Consider the following 15,059-nt stretch of genomic DNA (forward strand, 5'->3'; position numbering starts at 1 on the left):
TCATGCACCAGGCCACTAGTATAATTATATTTGGAGTAAGATATACAGGCAAGTATTACTCTCATCACTCACCACAGCAGGAGTGTAAATTGAACTCCCACTCAGAGGGACATTTTGATAACATGAATTTTAAAAACCTCTAAATTTTGAAAGTTTGTTGATCAAGCAATTTCATTTCTGGAAATGAAAATAATTTTAAAAATGTGTTTAAATATTTACTACGTGAATTTCACTTCAGCTCTTTGCAACAAGATGGAAACAAACTAAATGTCCTAAAATAGGAGGTTGATAAATTTGATTAATTTTTGTGAGGCATCCACACAGTCATTACCCTAGCAATTAAGAGAATAGATTCTGGTCACACACTTTCTGGATTTGAATTCCTGCTCTGCTTTTTAACTGCTTATGACTTTGGACTACATAACCTTCCTTGCCTTAAGTATGTCACTATAAACAAATTAAGTAATAATAATACTCCCTTTGCTGACTTGTTTTAAAGATGAGTTAATATATGTGTAAAACATTGCAAGCAGTGCTTGCCACTTAGCAAATTTTATCAGTGTCATACAGCTATTAAAAAGGTTATAGTCATATATTTAGTCAAATGAGAAAATACTTATAGTGTATTGAGGGAAAAGAGGGGATTTTAAGCAAGCAATGGGCATATGACATGATCTCAGTTTTGTTGATTTACCTTATATAGAGACATACATATTCTATCTAATAAAAGAGTAATATGTAAATTAACCATCACTCCACTACACCTACCAGCCACACCCACCAGCCAATCAGAGCGAGTATTCAAATAAACCCGACCAAGATGGCTACCAGAAGGGAGACTTGGGTTTCTCCGGCAATAGAGGAAGCCAAGCTTTCCTCACACTCTGGGAACCCAGGCCTCCACTTAAGGATACAAAGTTTTAATTGTAGAAGGTAAATAAATTCCAGATACCAGGGCCTCCACTTGGGTCGCCAGGGGGCGTGGCTGGCCTGCAAACCACCACAGGCCCCTCACCCAGGCCGCCCCATGCCCCAAGGGAACCCCACCCTGATCTGGGACACCCTTCAGGGCAAACCAGCTGGCCCCCACCTGGGCACCAAGCCTCTATCCTATCTAATAAAAGAGTAATATGCAGATTGACCATAACTCCAACACACAAGATCAAAGACCCTACCCCCATGTGGACACAAGATGGCCACCACAAGATGGCCAGCAGGGGAGGGCAGTTGGGAGGGACCAGGCCTGCAAGGGAGGGCAGTTGGAGGTGATCAACCCTGCAGGGGAGGGCAGTTAGGATAACCAGGCCTGCAGAGGAGGGAAGTTGAGGCCAAACATCCTGGCAGGGGAGCAGTTAGACATCAATCAGGCTGGCATGGGAGTGGTTAGGGTGATCAGGCTGGCAGGCAGAAGTGGTTAGGGGCAATCAGGAAGGCAGGTTGGTAAACAGTTGGGAGCCAGCAGTCCTGGATTGTGAGAGGGGTCCCAGATTGGAGAGGGTGCAATCTGGGCTGAGGGACACCTCCCTGCCCACATGCACAAATTTCGTGCACCAGGCCTCTAATCTGCTTGTAAATGTATACAAGATTTCAAAGGATAAACATAGAGTTCATCATTGAAGCTGTGTGTCTCTAGAGATATTGATAGTTTTATTTTATTTTTTCTTCTAAGTCTTTTTATCTTCTGACTTTTCTGAAAAAAGCATGGTCTGCTTTTGAAATAAGGGGTAAAAAAAAAATTATTTCTTAAAACAATTAAAAAGTCTTGCTCCCACCAGCTGTTTTGTTCTCCTCACTGGAAATTTGAGGAGAATGAATAAGAAGTCATTTTTGCTTTAACATTTAACACTTGAGCACAGGAAACACATTTCTATATGAAAAATAGCTCAGTTATTTTTCACGTTATCAACTGTATTTATAAGAGCATGTTTTTGGCCTCATCATGTGTTTGTTTACCAAGAAAGCCTGGGGACCCCAAACTAACACATACGGTGGGTTAGAACACCTGTGGAAAGCCAACTCTCTCTGATGGATGGAACCTTGGGCAGAGTGGCATTGACCTTGCAGCCTCTAAGCCTCCCGCTTTATTAAAGTTTCATTCCTTCCATCACAGTTGCTGCATGAATTCTTTTACAGCTGCCAGCATGCTAAGCAAAAGCCATAGAGACACGGCAAATCCATTTTCTCCTAAGAAACTGTGAGCATTGGGCGAGGCCACAGTTTTATTTGCTGTGCTGCTCACAAAAAGCCCTTGTAGGACTGAGTTTCTATTAATACCTGGGGCATCTAAATACAAACTATAGAGAAGTGGACGTTTACAGATCTCACATCGGTTTCCTTCTTCCCACTGCTGCCTGGTGGTAGCAGACCAAGCAGAAGGCCAGGGCTCCTGGGAGAACGTGGTGGGCCCAGAGGAGTGGACGTGAAGGCAGCCGGAGGGGGTCGTGGAGCAAACAGCTTTCCAGAAAGGGACGCAGAGCCTGCTGGTGGGGGCCCTACCCATCTCCAGAGGAAAGGCAGCGTTTGCACAAAGGAGATCTGTCTGTAGCCCATCTCCGGGATGTGAAATCCAATATTTACACAAAGCCTTAGCCCAAGGAAGGCACATTTTTGATCCTTGGCTATAAATACTTGGTAACTGCCTAACAACACAGTGACCGCGGGTTAGAATACCCGTGGAAAGCCATGCTCTCTGACGGAGCCTCGGGCAGAGTGGCGTTGACCTTGCAGCCTGTAGGCCTCCCGCTCTATTAAAGTTTCATGCCTTCCATCACAGTTGCTGCATGAATTCGTTTACAGCTGCCAGCACGAGCACGCTAAGCAAAAGCCATGGAGACACGGCAAATCCATTTTCTCCTAAGAAACTGTGAGCATTGGGTGAGGCTCACAGTTTCTTAGAAGAAAATAGATTTGCCGTGTCTAGGTATTGGCTGTGCTGTGAGGCAAAAGTGGCTCCCGGTCTCATTGCTGAAAAAACCTGCGTGGTGACCCGCGTTCCCAGGTTGAGAGTTTCCTGTCTCAGGCAGAGAAACATCTTCCGTTTGATGGATTTAAAGCTGTTCCAAGTATCTCTGGAATTCAGACTGTGACCCGCACTGGCCGTGTCCTGCTAGGAAAGCAGGTGTGTGGCACTTTCCTCTGAGGGTAGAGAAGCTACATTTCTGTTGGTGGTTAGAATAGTCTAGTGTCCCACTTCATTAGAGAGCCTGTGGGAGAGGGCTCTTACATGGGCATTGCTAAGCTCAAATAGTGGTCATTTCAGGGCAGATGGCTCCTCGAGGGACGGGATTGTGTTTACTTTCTTTATTATTTTCCTAGCATGAGGCCTGGCCCAAGGTGAAACCCTATGAAGAGGGATTAAATTAGTAAATTGTGAAGGGAAAAATTACCTTGTTATCTGTATTAGTCAGTTTTATGGCTTACCAACTGCCAACATCTCAGTGGCTTATAAGACAAAGGTTTGTTTCTCATTCATAGGAGTTTCCTAGGCGGTAGTGGAGGTTCGGTTCTGCTTGCCTTCTTTCTGAGGCCCACAGACACTGTGTGGGCATGCCCAGTGCTGTGTGGGCCTGGCTCCTACCAGCTCGCAGCTCGAGTTGATGGTGCGCATCTCTTCCCAGCTCCGTGTTCAGTGACATCATTTGGGTAGCCTAAAACAACTTTTCCTTTACACCGTGGAAATTGGCAAATACTTTACATCAGAATTTGTTTTTGTTTTCTGAGAACCAGTTTATCAACACACTACCAGCTTCCTGTGACAAAGGAGCTGGCAGAAAATCACAGTGCCTCTTCAGACCAAAGCAAATCACATGACCACGGATGACAATGGGGCAGGGACACCATTTACAGGAGCCCCTGCAAGTCATGTGGCAAAAATGGGGGAGAGGGGACAAAAGGTTGTGAACAATACTACAATCTACCCCCGCTCTCTGAATCATTATAACTGACCAAACCCCAAAATGGGACATGGGGAATAACAGAGCTTCTGCCTCTGTATCCCCTGAGCCTCTGCCAAATGGCAGGGTGGTGACTGGGATTACGTTGGGCACGTATTAAAGGTGCCCACCAGAATTCCTGGTTTAAAGTAAATGGCCAATATATAATAACTACTAGAATTTCTTGCTTTTACTTTTTAATTATCTAATGTCAGTATATAGTGAGACTCAAAAGTCAGTATTTCTTAAAAAAAAAAATTGTTATTCCCCTAGATGGGGTGTGTGTGAGGGGGAGGACTTCCTTCGGATCACATTGCCTGCATTGTGGCTTCGCCCCTGGGTTTTGTGTTGGCCTCCGTCCCTGAGAAGGAGGTGGATGGGTCTGCAGTCCTGAGCAGCGTGCATGTGACAAAGCTTCCCTGGGGAGGCAGCAAGGGGAGCTGTAACTTCAGATCCCAGGCAGCCAGGAAGCTTCCTTTCATTGGCCACAGTTTGTCTCCATCCAGTAGTCCCAGTAAATTGGGGCAGGAAGGCGGGGGTGAGATGACACATGAGTAATGTTCATGGCAGGGAAAGGAAGACCCGGCCAGTCTTCTGTGTGTGCTTGCTTAGCAGCTGGGCTGGGCTGGGTGGATGTTCAGGCAAGAAAGGAGTTGGTCAGGATGCATGGAATTTCCTTACCCGCCAGCTGAGCCTAAATAACAGGCTTTGAGATACCTCCCTGTGCCCTCCCAGGTTGAGCCCCCACACTCCTGCAATGTTCTGTCCTTTGGGAGGCCAGGGGAGCCAGTCCTGGCAGAGACTGGAGAGGAAGTCAGGAGAGGAGGGAAGCGGGGAGGCAGAGTTCTTTGTTTCTCTCCTCAAGCTCCAGACAACTGGCATCCTTTGGGGAGATCTTGGTTATTCAGAGCATGCTCTGAGCGCTTGACCGGAAATTTGTCAGTGCCTCTTTGGCTACATCATTTTCCCACTCTCATTCACTTTCTGATCATGCCACTTTCTCAGTAAATTTGAAAACAAATATCCAAGAAATCAGAATGTCATTGCCAAGGCATTATAAACAGCTTCTAATGGTGTGTTCCCGTAATGAAAACATACACTAAATATTTGCATCTTGAGTGTGCGGGTATACATTTACATTTACAGGGCTGCTCTGTGGTCCTGAATACAGAGCAGGAATCTAATTGCTTCTGGGAAACAAAATCCATCAATCATAAAGTTCTTTTTTATCAGATGGAATTTATAAATATGATCAAAAGACTATCCTGTAAAAACAACAAACACATAAATCCTTACAATAAGAGCGTTTTCTAGTGATATACAGTTTCCAATGTTTTTCATTGTCTCCTGCTCAATTTCTGCAAGTTAGCAAAGCTTCAGAGAGAGGTTTCTACATCTTTGTCTTATAATGCAGTTGTTTCTCAAATTCCAGAACACTCATTTGCCAGGTAGAAGGCATCCTTAGGCACTTAACACAGACACAAAGAAAGGAAATCTGCAAATAGATTTTGCAGTTCATTTATTGCTTTGCCAGATAAAATCCTGAGAATGGATGAGGGCAGCATTCTTTGTCAACTACAGAATAATTTTGCAGCAGCACTTGGTCAACAATTCTTTAGGGGGAGGGGGAGGTCTGACCTACCTTATACAGACCATTAATTGCAAAGCTGGAATACAAGGAACCAGGCAGCTCCAGTTCTGCGTAACTGAATGAATTTGGCTTCTGTACTCCAACCTCCAAATGTAACTAAGGTGAAGGTTACAGTCAAAAGGGGGAGGAAACTGGGGTGGCCCAGCCAGCTTCTGCTCATTCAGAAAAAGAAGGGCTATGAGTTAGTTCCAAAAAACAGTGAAAAATGTCTCCTTTGGAATATGTGTCTCATTTTGTTGCTTGGTCTTCCCAGTGAGATCCTCTTTTCTCCCTTCGTACCTTGGGCTCTTGGAAAAACTTCTTGAGGAGAAAGCTTTACCCCAAATGATAGTGCAGTTGGGGCCTAGCAATAAAGAACTGAGTAGCCCTTTCCGCAAGGGTAGTTTCATTTTATGCTTTTTCTTATTCTGGTATGTTTGTTGGTCTCGCCTCCCAGAGTCTGGGTACATAAATCAAAGCACACGTGAGAAAGTACATTTTTCTACAGGAATCTCCCCTTCAAATGTCCCCAGGCAGTCAGCAGGCACCTGTGAGCAGGAAGGAAGAAGGTAAATAAGAGCTGATAACAGTCCATGTTTATTAAGCATGCACCGTGCACCCGCGTGGCTGTAGGGACTGTAGATCATGCAATGCCCACAACATCCAAAAGTAACAGTATTCTCCTCATTTTATGGATGAGGTAAAACGATGGGTAAACATGTGAACAGCCAGTACCTGGCAGCATTTATGAATGCAGAACAGTTCCCTTAACCACTACCCTTAACTAGCAGGAATGTTCACCTTAGTGAATACACTACCAGGGGTCTTCAAACTACGGCCCGCGGGCCACATGCGGCCCGCAGAGGAGTCTGATCTGGCCCGCCAGGTTTTTTGGGCAGTGAGCGCAGCCGAGGTGTTACAGTAGGAATTAGTAGTTCATATAGTCCGGCCCTCCAGCTCTCTGAGGGACCGTGATCTGGCCCCCACTTTAAAAAGTTTGAAGACCCCTGCACTAAACCCTCACAATAATCCAACTGCAGAGTGTCATCATTATTATTATTACTCCCGCTTTGCCCATTGGAATAATTCAGCCACAAGTTAACTTTCTCAGGGTCACTCTTAGGAAGGGACAGGGCCAGAATGTAAACCCTTCCAAAGCCTTTCTTTGTTCTTTCCACACGTTGCTTCCACCACATTGCTTCCACCAAGCACTTGGCATGCATGTTCTCAAAGAGATTTAGCGCCCCATTTGTATTTATTAAGGCAAATACAAGTGAAAAACAGACACGGGACCTAGAGATAGAATTTTAAGAGTCTGTCTCTTCACTGAGGAAAAGGTGGATGGGGCGTTGTGTTGGCCAGGAGGAGAGCAGGCTTTCCTTTTCAGAGAGGACATATGGGAAAGGGCGTTTGTCTCTGTGGTTTACAGGAGGGATGGAAGGACCTGCCCGGGCTGCCCGGTGATGGAATTTTGTAGCAGGTGCAATGGTGATGGTTGCAAGGGATGGGAAACTCCAGCGCACGGACTTAACCTGGAGTGAGTTTTAACAAGAAGCCTCCTGGTAGGAGACCTCGAGCATTGGCTCAGCTGTTCACAGATGCCATTGGAGCTTGGGCTCTTTCTCTTTCTGCCCCTGCTCCCTTATCAGGCTGGCCCTCTCCTCTTGAGAATCACAAGAAATCTGTCATAAAGTCAGGAACAAAAGGGAAGAAGAATGCACCTGTGATACTGGCTCCTGTTTGCAGAAACGCAGAGGCTACCTCAGACTCTACCTGCCCCCATAGCTTCCTCTTAGGTCTCACCCATCAGCAGTGTGTCCCGTGGCCACCCCAGCAGACAGGGAGGCTGGGAGAGCCAGTGCTTCCCCGGACATGCGCCCCCAGCAGAACTGCTTCCCCACATGGACGGGGTGGGGTGGGAGGACACAGACAGCACGCTGTGGTTTAGGAGGCCAGGGTGGAGAAGAGTTGGCAGCGGGGCTGTACTTGGAGAAGGAGGATGTTAATGAGGAAAATGTCCTTGTGCCCTTTGAGGTTATCTTTCCATCTAAATGGCCTCAGGTGCCGAAACCCATTTGACTTAGTGGATAGAGTGTCTGCCTGCAGACTGAAAGGTCCCAGGTTGATTCTGTCAAGGGCATGTATCTTGGTTGCAGGCACAGTGCAGGAGGCAGCTGGAGGCAGCTGATCGGTGTTTCTCTCTCATCGATGTTTCTAGCTCTCTCTCTATCTCTATCCCTCTCCCTTCCTCTCTGTAAAAAAATCAATAAAATATATATATTTTTAAAATAATTAAATAAAATAAATGGCCTCAGCGCATTACACTGAGATTCTTCTTTCCTTCCCTCGTCCTGTTCTTGACTCTCTTCACTCCTTCTGCCCCAACCCCACACCCATAGGCCTTTGGGCTAAATAATGTTGATCAATATTAGATCATCTGACTCTGCTTTTTTTTTTTGCTTTTTTTTTTCAATTCTTGCAAATAATAGGCATTGAATAATTTATTTCTGAATTAATACTTAATGAGATGAGAACATTTCAGGCAAATATCAGCGGGCCAAGGCTTTGGACTGCACGGCCAGAAGGTCTCACTTGACTAGAAGAGAAGCTCCTCAGAGCCTATGGAAGGCATCTGGAGACCCTTGATATCAGAAGCCACATGGACCACTGTTGGCTAAGTGGCCTGACTCAGACAAGAGCAATCTGAGGGGGCCGAGGACTCTTGGGTCTTGGGTCAGCACAGCTCTGTTTGACCTTGTTGTTACTTCATGTGATTTTAGCTCCATGTCTTCCTTCTTTGCCTTTCAGAGCCAGCTGTCCCAGGCGCTGAACGGGCTGTCGGACCGGGCCAAGGAAGCCAAGGAGTTCCTGGTGCAGCTCCGCAACATGGTCCAGCAGATCCAGGTACCTGAGGCGGCAGCACCCGAGACAGGCAGCAGACCCAGGAGGATAAGATGAAACTATGTGATGGGGGAGATTGTTTCTTCTCTTTTATTTCTATGTGTTGTGGGTGAAATCCTATTTCTTCTCTTCCATTACATACAAATACACATACAGACCAGCTTCTGACATATTCCTTCTTGAGGCGTTACATTTGCCAGTAGCCAGAAAGAACCGGGTTTTCCAAGTAGTTCCTATCCTCCCTCCACACAGAGGTCCTAATTCTCCGTGGCTGTGGATTTAGAAAGAGGTCTACTTCTTTATGAATTTAAAGTCATTGTTGTTGCGTTTGTTAAACTCTATAGGTTCCCTAAGCACCTTGCAATGATTACATCTTCTCTAATGGTAACAACCAAATCGCCCTTGCTCTTTTTTCTTTTTTCTTCCTTCCTTTTCCCCTTCCTTTTCTTCCTCTTGCCTTCTTTTCTGCCCCATAGGGATGCTTCTCCTCTACTTAGATACGTAAATGTTTTTCAACCACAGTCTCCTGGTGACTATAATTTCAGATTGCTTTATCTGGACACAATGATCCACAGATCAGCCAGCATCTGGAAGTTGGTGAATTCTTCCCTAGAGCTAAAGGGGAGACGCCATAAATTGCATGCCATGCTAAAATAATGAGTTTCTTCACTGTTTACCATTCTTGTGTCTTGAAATTTACCTCAGAGAAGTAACCTGAGCTCTGCCCTCCATTAAATTGTCTTTCTGAACTAATAATTAACCCATGTCAAGCCAGAAATGGCTTTTTAAATGTAAGTCAGCTTTCTTTCTGAATCATATCACACTGATTTCTTTGCCTATTTTTGGCATAGATGCCCATGTTAAAACTTCTGATTCCTTAACAACCTAACAGCTGTACACGTCCTTCTATTCCCCAAGTGATAAGCCTCTTCTTTGCTTTTGCTGCCATAAATGATGCAGCCCCAGGCTTGCCTCCGACCCTCACCTCTTCATCAGACAAAGCTTTCCTTCTGGTCCAATCAGAGCGCATCATAGAAAGCTCCCCACTCCCTCCCAATATTGCCCTGCATGAGTCAGAGAACGCTCTTCAATGATGCTTTCCAGGGGACTCCTCTGAGAACTCAAGGCAAGTGCCACGAAAACCAAAACTTAACATTGCTTATAATTTAGTGAAAGCATCGCTTAAAATGAATGTGTAATGAATTAAAAAAAATGTAGATCCAAGATTCAACATAAGCATCGTGGGGAAGCTACCATTCATTTAGAATGTGGTTACCTTCCCCCACAAGCTGTTGGTTCCTGTCTGACGTTAGCTGCCTACCCATTTATATTCACTTTGCCTTCCTTAATGAAAGGAGCCCTTTTGCCCATGATCATTCTTACAAACTTCCGGTGTCGTCTGATTATTGTTTACTATTGAAGACCGTTGCCATTCTCTTTCTTATTTCTTTTCCTTCCCCAAATTCACTGACTCATCTCTCCTGCCTTAACAATCCCCACTCCCTCAGGCAACCAGCCTATCTGAATGTCACCTTCCACCAAACACAGCTGAACATATGCCAGCCGTCAAAAGGATTCATGTGCAACTCTACAAACAAAGCTTGATTTTATTTAATATAATCCAGACTTTGGAGATGACTCCCTTTTGCTAAAAATAAGTTGATTAAGTGATATTCATCCTTTTTATCTAAATTTAGAGCAGAACACCACTTGTTTGTTTTTTTATGGATTTTGTTTGTTTGTTTGAGATGGCAAATATACATTGTGGACAGGCAAATGTACATTCCTTCCCTTCAGTGGGATCTCTACTCCACAGTGGATGGGCAAGCTTGGGGAAGCTGGGAGCTGGTGAACAGGGCAGCTAGTGCCAGCTTCTTGGCAGCTCTTTCCGGCAGGTCTTCCCTGGCAGCGTATGGCTGAGAGGTGTGCTCTCTCACACAGGAGAACAGTGTGGAGTTCGAGGCCTGCCTGGTGGCCCAGTGTGATGCCCTTATTGATGCCCTCAACAGGAGGAAAGCCCAGCTGCTTGCACGCGTCAACAAGGAGCACGAACACAAGCTGAAGGTGAGTGCTGGGCCCTGGGGGGACCAGAAAGCCAGGGAGCTGGGCTCCTCGGGCTGTGACAGACAGGCTAGGTGGGAGGGGGAAGTAGGATGCTCAAAGCCTTGGGAGGGCAGGGAGTGGCCTGGCTGGCAAGGAGTGGGCATAGCCCTTTATTCACCACTCACTTCTTCATTTTACTCAGCAGGATTTGTTGAGTGACTCCTCTGGGTCAGAAGTTGCTTTGGGTACAGGCCTAATAAAATAAATAAAGATCCCTGCCCCCATTCTAGAGGTGAGAAGCCATGGCTCCACAATATTAGAAACTGGTCCAAGGACCCAGGATTCCAGTGCTGGTAACCTGGCTTCGGAGCCCAGAATCTGCCCTGCCTCTGGCTGGTAGAAGTACAATGCACAGAGAAGGTTTGTCCCCACCCCCACCCTCTCATCAGTCCCCCAGCACCTTCTGCACACCTGCTAGGAGCTGAGTTCTGGCGGCAGGAGGTGGGGGGAGAAGGTGGCTCAGGATAAGACGCGCCATTCCAGAGCCTACATTTCAGAGGATGAGATAAATCACACCCACACAAGACTTCAACACAGGTAGAGAGTGAGCTTTCCGAGGAGTGGGGGCCAGCGCCATGGAGAAGGGTAAAATTACTTGCAGCTGAAAGGGTCACAGATGGGATCATGGGAGAGCTGGCCCTGGAGCTGCCCAAACTTTGGGAGGTGTGGCAGCTTACATTCTCCTCTGTGGGATTTGGCTGAGCTTGGAGAGAGGAAGACAGTGGTCAGCACACTGCACCCTGGCCTTGCTCCATCCAGGTAGTCATGGGGACGAATGCACCTGTTCGGTTTCTGTCATTGCTCTGACATTATTAACAGATTGCCAATCTAGCCCTTCATTTTAGCATGCTTCAGAAATCCAGATCTCTTGTTGCTCTAGCAGAACTCAGTATACCTTTTGAATCAATCCCACAAAGGGATCTAAAATAAAAACACAGTTAGCTTCAGGAAATGAGCTGTACAGCTGGGGTTTTCCCTAAATAATGGGCCAATGGTTTTAGTATCTAGCCATAACATTGTAATGTTTTCTCAGTGGAAATGCCTTTTCTGAAATATTGTAGACACTTTCCTGGCATTATAAAACAGAACACAACGAACAGTTTGTAATCAATTATATGGATGGTGATTATCGTGGCAACTTCAAGTTTCCTATTGGGGACGATGTAAGGGCAGGAATCTGGGTGGAAGAGGAAATCAGAGGTTAAGAAAGCATCATTTATTTATATCAAAGGGTGTCATGAAGCTCCCCAGTCTTCCCCCCCTCCCCCCTTAGTGCTGCCTCTGCAGATGGTACTGGATGGAAACGCATTATAAGCTGTGCTGTGGGTGCAGATGGAGACCACACAGGAGCGGTTTTAACGCATCACTGGGGCTCTGCCCCGCAGGGTGCACTAAAGCTCTTGGGGGCTGCTGAGCAGAGGGCCCTGCCCTCAGTTCACTCTGCCCAGGGTGGAGTTCCCTGCCCCAAATCCCAAAGGGCTACGGAAACCAGAGACAGGTGGCTGGGTGTCCCCCTCGGCAGCAAAGCTGTTCTGTCTTCTGTCTCGAGCGATTTGTTTCTCTGCTGTTTCAGCTGATTGTATCTGTCACTGCTTCTAAAAACAGCCAGCAATGCCAACGCCGTGACTACCGATGCCAGCCTCCCTGTCTCTCTCTCCGTTTTTGTCCTCCTGCCTTTTCCCTTTCTTGACGCTTCTGTTGCTACTGGCATTTGGGAGAAAAGACTGGCCTTTTAGGGACATCCCTTGCCAAGCACAGTTCTTTCTATCTTTGTTGGCTAGCCCATCCCTCACAGTCTGGCAGGGATCATCTTTTGGTCTTCCGCTTCCTTTGGTCGAGTTCTCTGGGGAAGCTTTTTGCTGACAAAGAGGAGAGTTGTGTGTGTGTGTGTGTGTGTGTGTGTGTGTGTGTGTGTGTGTTCTGGCAACTTTCTCTTCCTGAGCAATCCGAAAGGCTCGGGGTGCTGGGAAGTGAGCGTGTACAAAGACAGCCTTTACAGTCTGCTCAGGCCCTCTCTGAGAGCACTGACGGCTGGAGCTCATTGAGCAGTTCTGTTCACAGGCAAGATGGAGCTGAGTGGTGAAGAGCCCAGTCTCCGTGTCAGAGAGAATGGGGTTTGAGGACACCCTTTATCACTTACTGGGTCTCTAACTGTGGGCAAGTGTTAAGCCTCCGTTTCTCCTTCCTGTGCGTGAGATAAGTAGTCATCACTTCATCTGACATTGGAAAACATGGACCAAAGTACCCAATAAATATTCGCTATTATTATTGATGTTATTACGGAGAGAGACTGACTAGAAATCTGGTTTTACTCAGCACACTGAAAGGCTCCTATAGGCTTATTCTTCATAAACTATATATATATATATATATATATATATATATATATATATATATATGCCTAAGGGACTGTTATGACCAGTTGACTGAATGACTGGTTGACTGGTCACTATAATGTGCACTGACCACCAGGGGGCAGACACTCAATGCAGGAGCTCCCCCCTGGTGGTCAGTGCACTCCCACAGACAACCTTCTGTGGCTGGCCCCAATTAGCCCCCCCATTGTTGGCCAGGCTGAGGAACCCACCCCTGCACAAGTTCGTGCACTGGGCCTCTCGTATTTTATAGTGTAGAATTAGCCTGCACATGGGTATCACTGTCTCTGAACCTCAGACATTCTTTAGTGGCCTGAGTTTATACTTGATCATCCTACAAAATAGTTCACGAAGTTGGGTGAGCTATTTTTAAAAGCTTTTTTTTTTTTAAGAGGCTTTGAGACTTATGCAGATGTGGCCATATTTTAGGAAAACTGTTTGAAATGTAAATTAGAGTTGATACTATTCTGTGGTGTGAAAAAAAGCACTGGGAGCCAAATATCTATTTTCAGGATGTGGTCAACTAAAGCAAATGTCAGGAAGCTACTTGAGAGAAGAAAAGCTTTTGAGCTTTCAAGAAATATTACCAGGTCATATTTGGGACTCCTGGGCAATGTCCTCATGGCGAACAGATAGACTGGACCCCAGGTTCCCTGTCCTGTCTGCATGTTTGTTAACATCCTTCCCAGGTCTGCCCTCACTGAGCAAGGCCCTGAGTATTGTCCTCTCTGTGCGGTCCTCCCAGGGAATTTGTGACAACTTAAATTAAAACGTCTCATTAATGAGACCAATGCTTTTCTCAGGAACTTTACAAATGCTATTTTTCATTTGCTAAACCCAAGGAAACATCTGATTATTATTGTTATTTATGTAATATTCAGAATTTGAAATAATTATCTTAAGTGTATTCTATCTCCAATTTTTTTAATGAATTCTTATGTTGAATAGTGTGTGATAAGTGTCTTAGTCATCTTTCAACCCCAAGATTCTCTGGGAAAAGAAAGCTATAGTTATAAAAAAATATTCTGGAAAAGTATAATCTTTAATTTCCATAAACTAACATACCAACAGTTTGACTCAGTGAGAATGCCGAGGGATATTGATAAAGTTTTATGGAGCTTTTCATATTTATAAAGGGTCTCCATATCCCAATTGTAATTATCTATAGAATGCTTGATTTTGAATCCTACTGTACTGTTGGATTTTGTTAGAATCATTATTGTTATTACATCATTATCTTTGTTATTATTTACTATGTACTTTGTTATTATTTACTATGTATGATCCCATTATGTTTGTTAAAAACTGATTATATGGCCATATCACTGAGTACAAATTTACACTAATTATATTATTGGCTTGTCAAACTGCTTACCTAAGCTATTTTACTATTGATTCATAATAGGCAAGAGAGAGAGAGAGAGATTGGGGAAGGAAGGAGGGAAGAAAGAAGAAAGAGAGGAAGAAAGAGGGAAGAAGGAATATCTGCTTAAGTTCACAAAGAATTTTAAAATAATTATATAGCATTTGATTGGCTACAGCCATTGCTAGAAAGAAAACGCAACAAATTTAAGCCAATAATTAGCTCGATCCCAATAAAACTACTACTGGCTAGAAATTAATCTATTACAATGAAGACATTTGGAAAAATTAGGCACACTGTAACAACTTCTAACCTTCAGCAGCTCTCATCAGAATTCGTTAGGGGCCCAAGTCTAATAATTAAGCCACAATTATTATTGATTGTAAGCTTGTTATTTATGGGCAATTCCTTTCGGTTTCATTTGGCAAATTCTGTGGTCCTCTGCCACCCACCATGTAGGAGCAAAAGTCACAAAAGATCTGTACGGTGGTATGTGACAAAAAAAAAAAAAAAAAAAATCATTTTCTTTCTCAAAAAAAAAAAGTTTCAGTGAATGTAATGATAATATGGGAGATAAACATTCAACTCTAGGAAAATAAGAGGAGGATTCTTTATTGTATACGATGAATCTAATGGCCAAGGTGCTTCACCTGTAACTCACACATGAGTCAGTTCCAAGCATTAATAAGTTATCTTACTTTAAGACATGATGCAACACATAGAAACTCCCCCACTGACCAAAATGACCTGTGAAG

The 15,059-nt window shown here is 44.8% G+C and overlaps 1 protein-coding gene across 8 annotated transcripts in view; it reads left to right on the plus strand.

Annotated features, from left to right (window-relative positions):
* The window catches only part of TRIM9 (tripartite motif containing 9), a 95,821-nt gene that overhangs the window by 42,977 nt on the left and 37,785 nt on the right, over positions 1 to 15,059 (plus strand). For all 8 annotated transcript variants that reach the window (XM_084886870.1, XM_084886872.1, XM_084886875.1 and 5 more), the window contains exons 2-3: positions 8,371 to 8,466; positions 10,405 to 10,527. In XM_084886870.1, coding sequence (XP_084742996.1) covers positions 8,371 to 8,466; positions 10,405 to 10,527 — 219 coding nt within the window. The remainder of the gene's footprint in view (positions 1 to 8,370; positions 8,467 to 10,404; positions 10,528 to 15,059) is intronic.

The sequence above is a fragment of the Pipistrellus hanaki genome (genome assembly GCF_964339955.1).
Source record: "Pipistrellus hanaki genome assembly, chromosome: 1".
Lineage (NCBI taxonomy): Eukaryota > Metazoa > Chordata > Mammalia > Chiroptera > Vespertilionidae > Pipistrellus > Pipistrellus hanaki.